Source organism: Oreochromis niloticus, linkage group LG3 (assembly GCF_001858045.2).
Source record: "Oreochromis niloticus isolate F11D_XX linkage group LG3, O_niloticus_UMD_NMBU, whole genome shotgun sequence".
In the NCBI taxonomy this organism is placed as follows: Eukaryota; Metazoa; Chordata; class Actinopteri; order Cichliformes; family Cichlidae; genus Oreochromis; species Oreochromis niloticus.
In genome coordinates this window covers 44,198,533-44,217,299 of record NC_031967.2, presented here as the reverse complement: position 1 = coordinate 44,217,299, position 18,767 = coordinate 44,198,533, and the positions used below count along the sequence as shown (strand labels likewise).

The window sequence follows — 18,767 nt, the reverse complement described above, 5'->3', positions numbered from 1 at the left end:
TAAGAATATATTTATAAATCTAACATTGTGTCAAACACTTGCCTTCTGTTTGTTAACAATCTAACAAAAAGAAGAGTTTTGTCTCTTTGATAGTTTCCACAGCTGTACTGAGGGTTAAATTTCTTTGCACCCCCCTATTGTGTTCAGGCAAGACTGCCTTGCTCAAAGGAACATTGGTATTAATGAAACTGAGGGGTTTTTTTATCTTTGCTGGATCTTCAGTCAGGTTGGGAGTTCAAACCTGCAGCCACAGGGAGACAGTCATGCCCATCAGTACTGAGATCATCATATTGACAGATAAAAATTTAATCTACACTAAAACTTGGCAGCTGAACCCTCCAAACTGCAACAGCACAAGAATCGGTGAGAAACCAGTCCAACTTGTCTCTGCATCGTTTCTGTTTGTATGTTTGCATGAGTTTTTGTGGTAATCTTGGGGGGGGGGGTTGTTTTTTTTCTTAATTTTACATCAGCAGGTCTGTCCAGGGTCAACGTGTTCCTGATAATTTCCACCTCGGTTGTCGCTGCTCTTGCTGCATATTTTTCTCAACGCCTTCATCAGGAACTAAAAGCAAGTCTGACACAGACAAACACGGACGTGTTGTGCTGTCAGACTGACTTCAACTACTTAAAACAGAAACATTCAGAAGACGAAGATTTTTCTGGATTTATTCTTTTGTTCATCTTTGATGTGTGAAGTTGCTTTTTTTGCTTTTGCTCGTCTTTATAAACTTTGTTGTGCCATCAGTGATGTCATTCCATAGCTTATGTTTTATTACTATTTATATTTATATTATATTACTATTTTATTCATTTATTGTTTTTGTCATGAATCGAAGTTCAGTGCACAAGCTGAACCCAGAAGCAGAGCCAACACACACGCAGGAGTACGAGAAAATAAACTTTATTCTAACTAAAGGTGTCCCGGGAGGGTTAAGGAAAACACACGTGAAACTAGAGAAACCAAGGCACCGGGAGACGAGTCACGCAGGAACGCCGAGAACGGGACTGAGGGAGGCTGCAACAGAAAAAGGAGAAGAATTACTGGGGCGCGGGGAAAAGCAGCATACGTGAGGGAGAGTATGAGTCTTAGAGTCAAAGCGGGGCCGTGAGAGCCGGAGGGAGGGGTGAAGGTCCGCGGGGAGCTCTAGGAAAGGCGAAGTGAGGGATACTGAAGGTGATCAAAAACTCCAGGCGGGCAGGTGGACGGGCAGGTGGACAGGCAGGTGGCTCAAAAAACACGCCGAGCTGTTATCTGAGTGCACAGGGAAAAATCAGCGCTCATACAGACAAATGAGGGTTTTCACAATCGCTTCCCCGTAGGCATATGTTACCGCTGTGAGACGACTACGGACTGGCGTGGAGCAGCAGGCTGGGCTGGATCAAATAGTCCACCTGATAATCGCCTGGGATGAGATGCAGGTGTAGAGTTAACAGCCATGCCCGTGGGCGTGAGTATCCCGTCAGCTCCTCGGATGCCGGCCGCGGACCATGACAGTACCCCCCCCTCAAGGGTCGCCCCCAGGTGACCGGCCGGACTGCTGCCTGTGGAGAGAAGCATGGAAGGCAGAGATGAGACGGGGATCTAGAATGAAGGAGCGCGGGACCCAGAGGCGGTCCTCGGGGCCGTACCCCTCCCAGTCCACGAGATACTGCCAACCCCGCCCGCGCCGGCGCGCATCCAGGATCCGTCGGACCGCATAAGCAGGATGGCTGCCGACGAGCTGTGCGGGAGGAGGGGGCTCGGGAGGAGGGCACAGAGGACTGCAGCGGACCGGTTTAATCTGAGAGACATGGAACGTGGGATGCACCCGCCAAGAGGCCGGAAGCCGGAGCCTGACTGCCACCGGGTTGATGACTCGGTCCACTTCGTATGGTCCAATGAAGCGGGGTGCCAGTTTTCGAGACGAGCCCCGAAGCGGGATGTTTCCAGCTGCCAACCAGACCTTTGGTCCCGGACGATACTCAGGGGCCGGGGCACGGCGGCGATCGGCATAGTGCGCGTGCCGTTCCTTCGCGCGCAGGAGGGCCCGGCGTACGCTGCGCCACACCTGTTGACAGCGCCGGAGGTGATGTGGAGCTGATGGGACGGAGAGGGCCAGTTCCTCTTCTGGATAGACCGGAGACTGATAACCGAGGGACGCTTCGAATGGAGATAAACCGGTGGAGGACGAGGTGAGAGTGTTATGGGCGTACTCCACCCAAGGCAGGTAAGTGGCCCAAGAGGAGGGATTTTGACTGGCTACGCACCTTAGCATAGTCTCCAGCTCCTGGTTTAGACGTTCGGTCTGTCCGTTGGACTGCGGGTGGAAACCGGAGCTCAGATTGACCTTAGCGCCCAGAATGGAGCAAAAGGTCTTCCACACTTGTGAGGAGAACTGGGGACCTCGATTGGAGACGATTACAAGGGGGATTCCGTGGAGTCTGAAAACATCAGTGATTAATGTTTGGGCTGTTTCCGCGGCCGAAGGTAGCTTTGTCAGTGGGATGAAATGAGCGGCCTTAGAAAATCTATCCACAACGGTGAGGACTACACATTTCCCGGAGGAGGTAGGGAGACCGGTAACAAAGTCTAGGGAGATGTGAGACCATGGCCGGTGGGGTGTAGTGAGTGGGTGGAGCTGACCTACGGGGTGCTTGGTGGACGATTTATTACGAGCGCAGACGGCACAAGCAGACACGTAAGCCTTCACGTCCTTTATTAGTGACTTCCACCAGAAATGTCTTCTGAGGAGGTGTGTCGTTCTACTCACGCCTGGGTGGCACGTGAACCGTGCGGTATGGATCCAGTGGATGACCGCCCCACGGGCGGCAGCGGGAACGAAGCGCCGCCCAGGTGGACCGGTACCTGGATCAGGGTCCTCCGGGAGAGCTCGGCGAATGGTCTCCTCGATTTCCCAGGTGAGAGCGCCCACCACGCAGGTGGCGGGTAGGACGGTGACGGGAGAGGACGCTTCATCGTCAGAGGTATATAGACGGGAGAGCGCATCGGGCTTGATGTTCCGTGACCCTGGACGATAGGAGAGAGTGAAGTTAAAGCGAGCAAAGAACAGAGACCAGCGGGCTTGGCGTGGATTTAACCTCTTGGCAGTTTTGAGATACGTTAGGTTTTTATGATCTGTCCATATGAGGAAGGGCTGTTTAGCCCCCTCCAGCCAGTGGCGCCATTCCTCTAAGGTGAGTTTAATAGCCAAGAGTTCCCTGTCGCCGATGTCGTAGTTCTTCTCCGTGGGGGTGAGTCGGCGCGAGAAGTAGGCGCACGGCCGGAGTTTGTTTTGAGGTCCGGATCGCTGGGAGAGAACTGCTCCAACTCCAGCATCACACGTGTCAACCTCAACGATAAACTGTTTAGAGGAGTCAGGATGGGTTAGAATGGGTGCGGATGTGAATAAGTGCTTTAACTTAACGAAGGCCGCGTGGGCCTCCGGAGACCAGGTGAAAGGTACCTTAGATGAGGTGAGCTGGGTGAGAGGCGCGGCCACTTGGCTGTAGTTCCGATTGAAGCGGCGATAAAAGTTCGCAAACCCGAGGAAGCTTTGGAGCTTCTTCCGTGACTCCGGGACCGGCCACTCCAGCACCGCCTTGACCTTCACTGGGTCGGTCTTCACCTGCCCACCTGCTAGGATGTAGCCCAAGAAGGAAATGGATGCAGCGTGGAACTCACACTTCTCTGCCTTGACATACAGTCTGTTCTCGAGCAGCCGCTGTAGTACACTCCTCACATGGACGTGATGCTCCTCGAGCGTTCTGGAAAAAACCAGGATATCATCCAGATACACAAAAACAAACACGTTCAGGAAATCCCGTAACACGTCATTGACTAGGGCTTGGAAAACCGCCGGGGCGTTAGTTAAACCAAACGGCATCACGAGATATTCAAAGTGCCCTAATGGAGTATTGAATGCGGTTTTCCATTCGTCACCTTCTCGTATCCGAACCAGATGATAGGCATTCCGCAGGTCCAGCTTGGTGAAAACCGTGGCTTCCTGGAGCGACTGGAAAACAGAGTTGATTAGCGGGAGGGGATATTTATTCTTGACAGTGATGTTGTTTAAACCCCGGTAATCGATGCACGGCCGGAGCGACCCGTCCTTCTTTCCCACAAAGAAAAAACCCGCAGCAACGGGGGAGGACGACGGCCTGATTCTTCCTGCTGCTAGCGACTCTTGGATGTAATTCACCATAGTTTCTCTTTCGGGACGAGACAGGTTGTATAATCTGCTAGAGGGCAGCGAAGCTCCCGGGAGTAAATCAATGGCGCAGTCATACGGTCGGTGAGGTGGCAGCGAGAGCGCCTTGTCCTTACTAAACACCTGCTGTAAATCGTGATATTTGGGGGGAATGGAAGAGAGGTCTGGTGCTTGTGGCGGAACTGGAATCTGTTCAGCTGAGGAGGGGGGAACGGCTGATCGTAAGCAGTTCGCCAGGCAAAACAAACTCCAGCTGGTGATTCTTTTTCCAGCCCAATCAATGTGAGGGTTATGTCTCTGTAGCCAGGGATAACCTAAGATAAGCGGGGTGTCAGGGGAGGGAAAAGTGAAAAAAGAAAGCTGCTCATTGTGGTTTCCTGATGTGACTAACTGTACAGGCACGGTCTGGTGAGTGATAAAGGCAAACACCTGATTGTTCAACGTAGACGCGGGGATGGGCGGTTCGAGTGGAGTAAGTGATAACCCTAACTTGGTGAGAGGTTAAATAAGCCTCAGCCCATGCTAAAGCCCGTCCCCGTAACAACCCAACAAAGTGGGACATCTTAGCAGCATCCGTGGGGAAGGCGTGGGGCGTGCGGCTGAAAAATAAGGAGCATTGGAAAAGGAACCCCCCCACACAGGTCTAATTCACCGTGGAAGGGTTCCAGCGGAGGAGGTGAAACGCTGCGGTGCACGGGGTCGGGCTGCTTGACCCGCAGCTGATCCTGAGTGTCACTGAGCTCCTGGTAATGGTCTTGGAGTGATTGGAGCTGCTGATCGTGGCGACCGAGAATAGCGCCCTGTTTGTTAATGGCGGAGCGTAGTGGCTCTGCTGGGTCCATACTGGCCAGTCCGTACTGTCATGAACCGAAGTTCAGTGCACAAGCTGAACCCAGAAGCAGAGCCAACACACACGCAGGAGTACGAGAAAATAAACTTTATTCTAACTAAAGGTGTCCCGGGAGGGTTAAGGAAAACACACGTGAAACTAGAGAAACCAAGGCACCGGGAGACGAGTCACGCAGGAACGCCGAGAACGGGACTGAGGGAGGCTGCAACAGAAAAAGGAGAAGAATTACTGGGGCGCAGGGAAAAGCAGCATACGTGAGGGAGAGTATGAGTCTTACAGTCAAAGCGGGGCCGTGAGAGCCGGAGGGAGGGGTGAAGGTCCGCAGGGAGCTCTAGGAAAGGCGAAGTGAGGGATACTGAAGGTGATCAAAAACTCCAGGTGGGCAGGTGGACAGGCAGGTGGCTCAAAAAACACGCCGAGCTGTTATCTGAGTGCACAGGGAAAAATCAGCGCTCATACAGACAAATGAGGGTTTTCACAATCGCTTCCCCATAGGCATATGTTACCGCTGTGAGACGACTACGGACTGGCGTGGAGCAGCAGGCTGGGCTGGATCAAATAGTCCACCTGATAATCGCCTGGGATGAGATGCAGGTGTAGAGTTAACAGCCATGCCCGTGGGCGTGAGTATCCCGTCAGCTCCTCGGACGCCGGCCGCGGACCATGATAGTTTTGATTTATTTCTGATATTAAGCTGATCTTACTGTTGTTTCTTTTCCCCAAAATGTTCTTTACTAAACAGTAAAATCAGTAAATGGGCACCATGATGGTCCATATGTTGATTTAGTGGTTGGCACTGCTGCCTCACAGCGAAAAGGTTGCTGGTTGAAAAATGTGCTTCTTGCGTTCATTAGTTATTCTAAATTGTGAGGAAACTAAAGTGCTTGAAGTGCTCAGGTTAAACTGTTCCATGAAGACAAAATATGATTTGTAGTTAGCAGTGTTGGGTAAGTTACTTTAAATTAGTAACTTAGTTACATTACTAGTTACTTCTCTAAAAAAGTAACTCAGTTACTTCAAGTTACTCGTTACTTTCAGAGTAACTAGTTACTAGGGAAAGTAACTTTGGTTTTACTCAGAATTCTCTTGTTAATGTGTTGCTTCCGTAACTGGATACCCAGCAAGATTGCCAGTCTTCTAGCTTGCTTACTTGCCACAAGTGCACTGTGCCACCTACCAATAGAAAGGAAAAAATAATGTGCACATTTCCACGAGAGAAATCCCACGCCTGGACCGTCGTTGACCGCCGCCATGATTCTAGCCTGCTTTTTACATCCAACACAAAAACTGCAGTCGTGGTGCTTTCGATTGTACTCAGAACTCGGAAATTCTGCCTTCTGAATAGGAAGATGTAGGTAACACCAGACTGCAGATGAGCTGCATCCAGGGCTGGACTGAGACAAAAAAATCGTCCCGGGCATTTTGACCATTATAGGAAAAATCATAAAGCCTTTGAATGAAAACATACACTGTTGTGACAGTGATGTACACTGTTCTGATGGTATATATGTATCAATCTATCAATCGTTTGTTGTAAGACTCAGATAATTATTTTTTTAAAAGCGAGACATTTTAAATGAGAATAAGAAAGAAAAGTATTTCCTTGTGCCCCCCTTTCCCTGTTAATGCCCTACATGGCCCCCTGGCAACACTTTGCTAGATCCGCCCCTGCACAGTTACCAGCTGTCAGCTACGTAGAAAAGGATCCTGGTGTTATTTGTCTCTCAGAAACAGTTCATAACTTCCCTTCAACTCATTCATGTCACCTAAAAGGTAAACCTGTTTCTCCATCACCTGTTCAGTTGTGGTATTTAAGCAGATTCAGTATAGCGACTTCAGCCCTGAGGTAAACAGCCTGACTGCTAACTAGAGAAGGTTAAGAGCTAAATGCATTTTTCAGGATCTGTCTGCTGCTATAAACCTCTTCTCAGCGGTTTGTGTTCCAGCCTAATTGAACTATAGAAACTCCTGTAGCAGCTGCTGTTTTTGGACCCTGCTGTCTTGTCCCAGTTGATTTTATTTTTATTGGTTTCATTTTCTTTCACTTTGCCTTGTTTTATTTGGTCTATTTGTGGACTGTAGTTTATATTTGTGCCCACGTGGCCGGGCCAGAGTGATCCCCTGCCCGTGTGTCGTGCTGCTTCTTTGTTACCTCTGTACCGACCCAGCTGATTTGCTCCGGGAGCTGTGGAGGATTATGCTTTTTGGGAGGAGCTATTTTAACCACTGTAACCAGTATAGATCACTCTTCACACGAGTGGTGTTTGACTTTAAGCTCCTGTTTGTGTGTGTGTCGACCAGCAACGCCCATCATAAAGGTGTTACCAGTGTTTGTTTACATGGTTCTCCCTGCGTAGTGAAGCAGGAGGGAATCCCTCTGATGACATCAGACATGTAAAAGATGTTTATGAAAGCGTGTGAGAGGTCATGTGGAATGACTGACACTCCCAGGGACAGGTCAGGCGATAGGTCATGAGTTTATGACCAGTTTCAGACTGAACTGCTTTTCTGGGTCACTGACTCACTTTCTCACTGCAATTTTTATTTTTCTCTAGTATTTTCTATTATTTTCACTTCAGCTGGAAACATTTCATTTGTTCAACATCAGCTTGATTTAAGCTGCTAAATCTAAAACAACTGTGGGTCAGTAATAACTAATCCATCAGTGTTTGCACCGTAAACATCTGACTGCTTGGCTGCAGCAGGAGAGGACTCCTTCAACCTGACGACAAAAGATGACCTCTCACCTTTATCATTAACACACTGAGACTGTATCAGTCCCACTCCCAGTGACAAATCCACAGTTATCGCCTGACCTAAAAGATTTTAACTTATTCATTGCTAACATGTTTAGGAGCCATTCATTGTTACAGTATAGTTACTTGTGTTCTGTTTCCTCACAGTGTTTCCAGCTGTGTTCACTTTATCTGCAAATTTTCATGTGTTCACACAACAGCTGGATTCAAACATGTAAATCCAGAAAACTGAACTAGTAATAAAGTAAACACACAGAACTGCTGCTGAAAATAAGTGAACAGGATTCTTTTGACACTTAAGATTAAAAAAAAACATTAAAGAGGAACGAGCTGTTTGTTCAGTGTACACCTTCACGTAAACAAGGAAGGAGTTCCCTCCTGTCTTTCATTCCTAGTTCATTCTTTTTGCTGACGAAAAGGAATGAACTATAAATAACAGAGCTATAAATAACTCATGTTTCAGAAACTACGTCACAATAGTGAAGGATGCAGATATGTGTGTTGACCAGCAACGCCCATCATAAAAGTGTTTCCTGTGTTTGTTTACATGGTTCTCCCTGTGTAGTAAAGTAGGAGGGAATCCCTCTGATGACATCAGACATGTAAAAGCTGTTTATAAAAGCGTGTGGAATGACTGACACTCCCAGTGACAGATCCACTGAGAGTTATCGCCTGACCTGAGATCGTGAGTTCATGACCAGTTTCAGACAGACAGTTTTTCTGGGTCGTTGCTTTACAATAAAGCGCCTTGAGACGACTGTTGTTGTAAAATATATACATACACACATACAAGGTTAGTGGTTTGATCCTTGCCTCCTCAAATCTGCGTGCCATCCTGCAACACACTAACCCTGGTGCATCCATCAGAGTGAGAATGTTAGAAAGATAAAACGCACTCGAGTATTGAAGAAGTTTATGTATGACTGGATGAATGTTGTATAAAGTGCTCTGAGTCTCCAGGAGTCTCTGTTAAATAAGAATCAGTCCACTGATGAAACAAATCCATTGCTGGAAACAGCAGCAGTTTTTGATATGGGCGACACGGGCGGTTGCCCAGGGCGGCATCACGGCCATCAGCAAAAAAAAAAAACAACAAATTAACAAAATTTGCTCATTCTCATGCTGCCCCGACATCAGCCAGCGCATATTGGGAATGGCATAGGCACCGATCGGTTTTCTATCGCCCATTTGCTGGGAGTAAGGGCGCCCTCCGTTTGCGAGGTGCGCCTGTTTCTTGCGGCACAGGGAGGAGAGGGCGGGGCGGCGGGGGATTCTCTGGCTGGCTGGAGCAGCATCTAATAACCAACTCGCAAAATAAAACAAAATAAAAACAAACCAACAAACACGAAAACACCAGACATCATGATACAGACTTATAATTTGCACCGATGTTTTTTTTTTTTAGAAATTCTATACGCGAAAAGTGAGCGCGAGAGCCCTCGGTGCGCCTGCGCGCTGCTGAAGTCAAAGAGGGAGTGTTCACTCGGGGCGCCAAGCAGGCTAGGACCGCCACTTGCTGGAAGCATACTTAACATTAAGGCTGATTCTTCTCAAATTGATCAGATGTTGAAATGCTTTTTGTGACCATTTGTTAACCATGAATCTAGCAGTGCACAGTTGAGGTTCTTCTTGGTTCAGAGGTCGCTCAGTAGAGGATGATTTAAAACATTTTTGGTTCACCTGTGTGATTGGTCAGAATTAGCCAATGAAAATAGGTCAAATGTTACCTTTTTGTAAAGAAGACATTAGGTTGAGAAAACACACCAGCCTTTCTCTGCATGATTTCTTTTTGGGTTTTTGTGTGTTTGTGGTGACCTTATTTTCCACATCAGCAGATCGGTGCAGGGTCTCTGTGGTCGTCGTTATCTTATCATCTGTTTAGGCTGTTGCTGGTTTCCTGCATATTTCTTTCACTCTAAAAGTGAGAGTAAGTATGTTGTTGCTGCTTGTGCAATCAGACTGACTCATCATTCACTTTCTTTTGTTTGTCTGTATAAACTTTGTTGTGCCATCAGTGATTCATTACATCACGTGTGTTTCATTGTCATTGTTAAATTTTATTTGTTTATTTCTGTTCTATGTTTGTAGTTTTTGTACTTCTGTTGTTTCAGTGATATTAAAATGCACTACAGTCGTATTCAGCTGAGTTTATAATTTATAAAGTTAAAATATCAACTGAAAGTGCTAGTTTTATGTATTTTAATCATAATCATTTAGTGATGTATAGAGTGCAAATGTCAGAGACAAGATTTAGGTAAACCAGTGCATGTGTTACAGTAAAAACCCACTGAAGTTTATTTCACTGTAATACTCTTGGATTGTCCAGGCCGGCTGCGGTGACATTAATTCTCAGTAGAGGCAGTGGCCAAAAGTAGTGGTTGCTACATGCAGTCTGTGCTAAATGTGAGACGCGTGTGCTGGATGAGGAAGTGAGAGTTTATTCCTGTTAAACTTTGCTGTCATTAATGCATCATCTGCTTCCAGTGAAGCACAGACTGTGAACAGCTGCAGAAACAGCATGTTCATATTGTTTGAGCTTCTGTTGAGCTAATTGATGTTGTTATTGGGAATTCATCCATTTAATTACTGGCACAAAAACTCAAAGGTACGAGTCCTGATTTCATTTTAGATATATTAAAAGTAATGGTAGCACTTTATATTAATGCTAAATGAGGTATTTAAAACATGCTTGATCCATAATGTATATATTATTACTCTTCTTTGGTATGTTATTTATAAATACAGATGTATTATTATGACTCTGATTATAGTTATTATTAGCAGTGATGTGATAGCTGTGCGTGGTGTATACAAATAAAATATCTGTATTTACTAATAGCATATAAGGAGGAGTGCAGTGCTGCCAGCATCAGTGTAACCAGCAGAGCTTCCATTGTTCTCTGGACTGACATGTCTGAGCATTTATACTGGCAGGTGGAGGATGTTACACCATCACAACATTTTAAACTGCGCTGAATCTTTGCTGCAGGTTTGATCTCACATGATGAAAGATTTCAGTTTGAGGGGGTTTGACGGTCACCTTCTGTATCTAACAGATTATTGGATTGATCAAAACAGTCGTCAGACGCATTATATCATGACTGAGTCTTCAAACTGAACATAAAGTGAGACAGAGGAAAATTAATTACAAACTGAGAGTCGGAGATGATGATCCAAGCAGTTTAGGTGATGCGTTAAAGCACAACAGGCACGCAAGCGTCACAGTGAGATTTCGCTTACTTTAGCAATGCGGTCACGTCATGGGACTTCATAACACTCCAGGGCTCAGTTAACCCCGCCCCAGTAAACTGTTATATATAAAGAGCGAGTGAGCCTCACAGCTCTTTCATTTTTTCAGAACGAAGCAAAAGGGACCGATTGGACTGCAGTTCCCCCCCAAAAAACCTGGCGTCAGTCAGAAAACCGAACTTCTAATCATCTGTCATGTCTCTGAACAACTTCTACTTTAAAGTCTCTGGATTTTTCTCCTGTGCTCGGCTTTATCCCTCTGGACTCCTGCGCAAGGTAAGCGGATGTTTCTAGTTTCCAGCCCTTATGTTAGTGCAGATTACACTGAATGTTAATAGTGATGGGAATAACGGCGTTGCAAGTAACAGCGTTACAAACGGCGTTACTTTTTCAGTAACGAGTAATCTAACTAATTACTATTCCTTACAACGCCGTTACAGTTACTAACAAGGAAATGCGGTCCATTACTATTTTTCAACAAACAGACGGTTGAAGCTGTGTTCAGTTTACCGCATCTTATATCAGCTGCAGGAAGTAGCTGTAAGTAATCTGGACGCTACAGCTTTAAGCAGCTGCGCGCTCCCGCGGACGGTAATCACGATCACTGTCTAGCACAACACCTGGAGCTCAGGGGGCAAAACAATCGCACGAGTGCTGCTGTTTGAATGAGGAAGAATAAAGTAGTGTGGTAAGCCAATCACATGACCACTTAAAGACAAAGCAACAAGGTGATATATACCAGTTTATAAACTGTGTTGATAGGCCACGTAAAACCAGAGTCATGATAAACAAGATATACGCGTGTTTTTTCCTCAATAGTTTCATCACGTTTAATGTCTAAGGACAGCGCTAGCAAGCACTCTCTGCTTATGAGCAAAAAAACAAAACAAAACAGGGAAGTTTTAGGAGTGACGGGGAGAGAGAGAGAGAGAGAAAGAGAGAGAGAGAGAGAGAGAGAGAGAGAACAGAAAAAGAGAGAGAGAGGGAGTTTTGAGATGTGAGAGATTTGTGACGTTTAGCGTGTTTGGAGTGTGTAGTTAATGTGTTGTCTTGTGTAGTTAGTGTGTAGAGTTGTGGATAGTTTTGTGTTGTGTGTCAGAACAATGAGGCGACTGCTGTCTCCAGGTAGAAACAGCAGTGATACACCTGCTGTCAGACCTGCAGGTATCAGGCTGTGATGTTCTCCTTTATAGTGGACAGAAATTATTTTTTTGGAGTGGCACAAATAATTTGTGTGGCATCTTATTGAAGAACAGCTGATTGTTCTGTAAATAGTTTGAAATGGTTATTTAAAAAATCAAGGTAAATGGATGCAAATAACTTTGTTGTTTGCAAAACTTGTGCATAGGATTTTAAAATTGACAATTAATATTTGCATTTAAAGTTATGAAATATCATACAAAAATATGTTTGTGGTTGTTACAGTAAAAAATATAACTTTTTCTACTCTGATTTTATGTTTTTTGTCTGATTTTAGATCAATTGTGTTAATACAGTATGTCAAAATGAAAACATAACTGTAAATTCAGGCACGTGAGGTTGTAGTGAAAAGAATGATACCAAACAAGGCAAAGCAAATAGTTTTTAAAGGGAAAATGTGGAGGGAAAATCAAAAGTGGTAAAAAATGACCAATTATACCCTGGACAGCAGAGGGTTAAACATTTTCTTTTAAGTAACGCAATAGTTACTTTTCAAGTAATTAATTACTTTTAGAATACTGTAACTCAGTTACTAACTCAGTTACTTTTCTGACGAAGTAACTAGTAACTATATTTGAATTACTTTTTCAAAGTAACTTGCCCAACACTGAATGTGAATCACATAATGGGGGGTGTGAATAAGGTGAATTGACTATTATCAGCTGTGCTGTGTTGTCCATCACTAACAGTGGTGACAGCTGTCAGCGAGTTACTTTAAAACGGGAAGAAGCTTAAAACGAGAAGATTGTCAGGCAGGTTCTGACTGTGTGAAGCGACTGCTCTCAGTTGAGTTTTATTTTTATGGCTTTTTTGGTACTATTCTGAGCGCATAGTAAATTTTTACATGTACAAATGTTGCATTTCGAGGAGAAAATGATTTTGAATGAACACAATTCATATCTGCGTAATGTATTGAAGTGTTTGCTATTACACACACGATAACACCCCTCTCACTCCTTGTTGGCATTTGATCTTGCTGAGATCTCTGCTCTGTGTTCACAGACATCTACGGACCTGCTCAGAGTGCGTCGCTCCCGTTCTCAAAATTGGTGCTCAAAGGAATGGTAAATCGACTAGTTCTTATATACTGCTTTTCTACTCTGCTTTAGCAAACAACGCACTTTAACTTTGAGCCCAGGTGAAGACTCGAGCCACGTCCAGTTCATTTATTGAGCACTTTCACATAAATAATATATATACAAAAAATGATCCTCCTTGATCATCGCTATGCTGCATTGAAATTGATCATTTCCAAACAGCAGGACTGGAACGTTTTCTAGGATCCACTATGATCGCAGTATTAAAAATATTCTGTCCATAAATGTGCACATTTCTGACACAGCTCAGTTGGGAAGATGGAAATAAAAACTCATCTGAAAACTGTGTTAGAGTCACAGAAAAAGGTATAAAAACAGGTTATTAGCTGATTACTTTACTGCACTGTGTATTTGTGTTTACTACACAGTGCGTAATGCAGTTCAGATTCTACTTGGTTTTAAAGCTGGGACTCCCCACCAATTGACCCTTAGAACTGAAGAAGCTTCTCGGATGAGAGGTGAAACATCTTCAAGCAACTCAAAGAAGTCCAGACGCTTTTCTTTCCAAGCTCCTTAGACTTGGTTTTAAAGCCTTTACTTCAAAATATACTCATATACTCTTTGTGGATAATTAAAATCAGTAGCCAAACGGACTTTAACGTGTGTTTGAACGAGCTGACGGTTCACTCGTTGAGCTGAAAGAAAGATGCTTTAATCACAGGAGTCACACATGTGTCCACTGGACCATCTGGGAACTCTTCTTGTTTAGCACTCGTAATAACACAAACACTAAATCCTCCTTCTCTTGTGCTGTTTTGTAGCAGTGTATACACCTGAGACTGTCACCTGTCTGTCTGTCCTGCACTCTCTCTCTGTTTCTTTCTCTCTGATTGTGGAATAAAAGTATGAACATGTATTTATAAGCTACACTTGTGTTTGAATCCTGCAGCTTATCGCACATTTGATTTCCATGTGTGACAACTGCAAGTGTCCAGAGTGAGGACAGACTGAGGGACCCACTGCTGCACATCATCTGTGAGGCTTTGCACCCCTGATGATCCACCAGGACAAACTCAGCAGTGTGTGAGGAAGAGGAGGAGGAAGAGCCAGCAGCAGCTGACAGATGGAGAGAATAGACAGACTGTTCCCTGTTTGTGAAGGACTGCTAGGAAAGTTTAACATAACTAATTGTCTGTCCTGAATCAGTCTTATTAGGAAATGTTCAAATAATGTTATCATCCCAGTGTTTTCAGTGTGGGAGAAAGTACTCAGGGCCTTCAAGTTACACACTATGAAAGGCAGCAACAAGTTTAATATTCAGAAACCTAAAGTATGTATCAGCAGCAGAATGGAGCTAAAAATAAATGTTTGTTTCAGTTCTATGAAGCTTTGAGTATTTTGGATTAGTAGCACTGCTGTGTTTGTTGCATCATATTGCTGTAATTGTTTATATGCTTAATATATTCTGAGGTAAGTTGATCTATAGTGTTACATTGTTCAACGTTCAATACAATCCACCCCTCACAACTCATCAGGAAACTGACAGACCTGGGCATCAGTTCCCTCATCTGCAAATGGTTACTGCACTTCGTGACCAACCGCCCCCAGCATGTCCGGCTGGATAACCGCTGCTCATCAACAATCACAATGAACACCGGTGTACCACAAGGCTGTGTGATGAGCCCTTTCCTCTACTCCCTCTTCACCCACGACTGCAGACCTGCTGATGGTTCCAACACCATCATTAAGTTTGCAGATGACATCACGGTGATTGGCCTCATTAGTGACAACGATGAGGCCGCCTACAGGGAGGAGGTGGATCGTCTGGCTGAGTGGTGCGACACAAACAACCTGCTGCTTAACACCGAGAAGACTAAGGAGCTCATCGTGGACTACAGGAGGAATGCTGACCCACATCCACCCATCCACATTAAGGGGACGGCTGTGGAGCGTGTGAGCAGCTTCAAGTTCCTGGGAGTCCACATCTCTGAGGATCTCACCTGGACGACCAGATGCATAGTTCACATTTCTGTATAACTGTATATCTCATATTTCTGTATAGTTTTTTATTTCATATTCTGTATAGTTTTTCATATTTATATCCTGTTCATAGCCTGTACATACTTATAGTTATAGAATATTCATAACATACTTCATACCGTGTACATTATAACATATCATAATAGACCCATTTCTGTAATATACTTACATATCTATATTATTGCTAATATATATTGTAATATATCTATATCACGGCTAAAGCACTTCTGGATGGATGCAAACTGCATTTCGTTGCCCTGTACCTGTGACATGTGCAATGACAATAAAGTTGAATTCTATTCTATTCTATTCTACATCATATTCTATAAGGATGTTATGTGTTTGTAGACTTTCTGCCCAGTTTGACCCATTTAGCAGAAGTCAGCCTGTTTAAGGCTCTGATATCTATTCTGTATGACTTAAAGCAGTTATGACCAGAGATGGGCAGTAACGTGTTACTTCTAACGCATTACTGTAATCTGATTACTTTTTTCAAGAAACAAGTAAAGTAAGGGATTACTATTGAAAAAAAGGTAATTAGATTACTGTTACTTTCCCATAGGAACGCTGCGTTACTGCGTTACTAAAACCGTGATTTTTTTGCGAGAATGTCTCGTGACAGTGACGTAAGTGAGTGCGACGTTCGTGACAACAGCTGTGTGCAGATCAACAATGGACAGTGCGGGAGAGAGTATGAGCGTGCAGCGTTTAAAGCGTGGAAGTACTGACCTTACTTTAAGTTTGATTCCATAAAAAGTGACAAAAACTTTAGTGTCCGTTGTGCGTGGGAAGAAAACTTCTTTTTACTGCGAAAAACCCCCTAAACTTCCAACCGAGTGCACTACGACTGTAACGGGAAATTCATAGAGAAACTTGCAGATTCTTCCACTGACCGCTGCGGCACACCTGCACCAGGGTAAACCTCCGCCTACCACACTCCTGCTTTACAGGTGAAAATAGAGCAACTAGTCTTTGATTTTATTTATTTTCTGCTGTGTTTTACTTGCATCTATTTGAAAGAGTGAGTGTAAACACAAAAAAATATTTTATTTTATGTGCTGGAATGTGCAGAAAATAGGTTTAAATGTTAAACAAATTTCTTCCAGTCAGAGAATGTTGCATATAATTACATTTTTGCTTGATGCATAAAGTTAAAAGATTTAACGTTTTAAAAAGAGACGTTTCCATTCTCTTGGTGGCGCTGTCACTTGGTGTTCGCTCGCTTTGTGGTAGAGTATCACTTCCTGTTCCTGCTCAAACACAGTGGTGTCTCTGAGTAGCTTTTCTGCTTAGCAATTTAATTTAAATCTTTTGATACATCCCTTTTTCATAGTATAATCTTAACGTGCTTCATCTGAATCACCCTTTCTGTGTACTCACTACCTAATTTATAGCCAAAGTATTCACTCACTGTCTCTTTACTGTTTCGCTAGCTTAGCTTAGCTCGTAGCCGACTCGTTAGCACCATGGCCTCTTCACCTGTCCCTCCTGCACTTTCCTGCTCATTGTGTCAGATGTTTAGTTACTCCTCGGCCTCCTTTAGCAGTAATGATACCTGTAACAAATGTAGCATATTTGCAGCTCTGGAGGCCAGGATTACTGAATTGGAGACTCGGCTTCGCACTCTTCATTCACCCGTAGCCAGCCAGGCCCCTGTAGCTGGTGCAGCCGAAGATAGCGTAGGCCCCGCTAGCTGTTCCCCGGCAGACCCCAAGCAGCTGGGGAAAGAGGGCGGCTGGGTGACGGTGAGGAGGAAGCATAGTCTTAAACTGAAGCCCCAGGTACACCACCAACCTGTTCATGTGTCTAACCGTTTTTCCCCACTCGGCGACACACCCGCCAGGGGTCAAACTCTGGTAATTGGTGATTCTGTTCTCAGACATGTGAAGCTAGAGACACCGGCAACCATAGTCAATTGTCTTCCAGGGGCCAGAGCAGGCGACACTGAAGGAAATTTAAAACTGCTGGCTAAGGGTAAACGTAAATACAGTAAGATCATAATTCACGTCGGCAGTAATGACACCCGGTTACGCCAATCGGAGGTCACTAAAATCAATATTGAATCGGTGTGTAACTTTGCCAAAACAATGTCGGACTCTGTAGTTTTCTCTGGTCCCCTCCCCAATCAGACCAGGAGTGACATGTTTAGCCGCATGTTCTCCTTAAATTGCTGGCTGTCTGAGTGGTGTCCCAGAAACGATGTGGGCTTCATAGATAATTGGCAAACCTTCTGGAGGAAACCTGGTCTTGTTAGGAGAGACGGCATCCATCCCACTTTGGATGGAGCAGCTCTCATTTCTAGAAATATGGACAAATTTATTAAACCCCCCAAAATATGACTATCCAGAGTTGGGACCAGGAAGCAGAGTTGCAGTCTTACACGCCGCTCTGCAGCTTCTCTCCTCCTGCTACCCCCCCAGAAACCCATCTCCATTGAGACTGTGTCAGCTCCCAAACAGACAAAAAACAAACCAAAAACCAGCAATAAACAACTTAAACATAAAAAATCACAAAGAAAGAACAATACAGAATCCACATCTGAACCAAAGAGTAAAACAGTGAAATGTGGATTATTAAATATTAGGTCTCTCTCCTCCAAGTCTCTGTTAGTACATGATTTAATAATTGATCAACAAATCGATTTACTCTGCCTTACAGAAACCTGGTTGCAGCAGGATGAGTATGTTAGTTTAAATGAATCAACACCCCTGAGTCATTCTAACTACCAGAAATCTCGAAGCACAGGCCGAGGGGCGGTGTGGCAGCAATTTTTCACACCAGCCTATTAATTAACGAAAGACCAAGACAGACTTTTAATTCATTTGAAAGCCTGATGCTTAGCCTCGTCCACCCCAGCTGTAAAACTCAGAAACCAGTCTTACTTGTTATCATCTATCGTCCACCTGGGCCTTACACAGAGTTTCTCTCTGATTTCTCAGACTTTTTATCTGATTTAGTGCTCAGCTCAGATAAAATAATTATTGTGGGTGATTTTAACATCCATGTAGATGCTAAAAATGACAGCCTCAACATCGCATTTAATCTGTTATTAGACTCAATTGGCTTCTCTCAAAATGTAAAAGAACCCACCCACCACTTTTATCACACTCTAGATCTCATTTTAACATATGGCATAGAAACTGAACATTTAACAGTGTTTCCTGAAAACCCTCTGCTGTCTGATCATTTCCTGATAACATTTACATTTACAATAATTGATTACACAGCAGTGGAGAGTAGACTTTATCAAAGTAGATGTCTTTCTGAAAGTGCTGTAACTAAGTTTAAGAATAAAATCCACCCACTGTTATCATCTTCAATGCCCTGTACCAACACAGAGCAGAGCAGCTATCTGAACGCTACTCCAACAGAGGTCGATTATCTTGTTAATAATTTTACCTCCTCACTACGTACGACTCTGGATACTGTAGCTCCTGTGAAAACT

At 44.4% G+C, this 18,767-nt stretch overlaps 1 protein-coding gene across 1 annotated transcript; it reads left to right on the top strand.

The window, feature by feature from the left end:
- Positions 1-16,788: 16,788 nt before the first annotated feature.
- On the top strand, positions 16,789-17,643 carry LOC112843279 (uncharacterized; the record flags this gene model as incomplete). The annotated part of the gene is made up of 1 exon (XM_025901654.1): positions 16,789-17,643. A coding segment is annotated over exon 1 (855 nt), but the record flags the coding sequence as incomplete, so codon positions are not given.
- Positions 17,644-18,767: the final 1,124 nt, after the last annotated feature.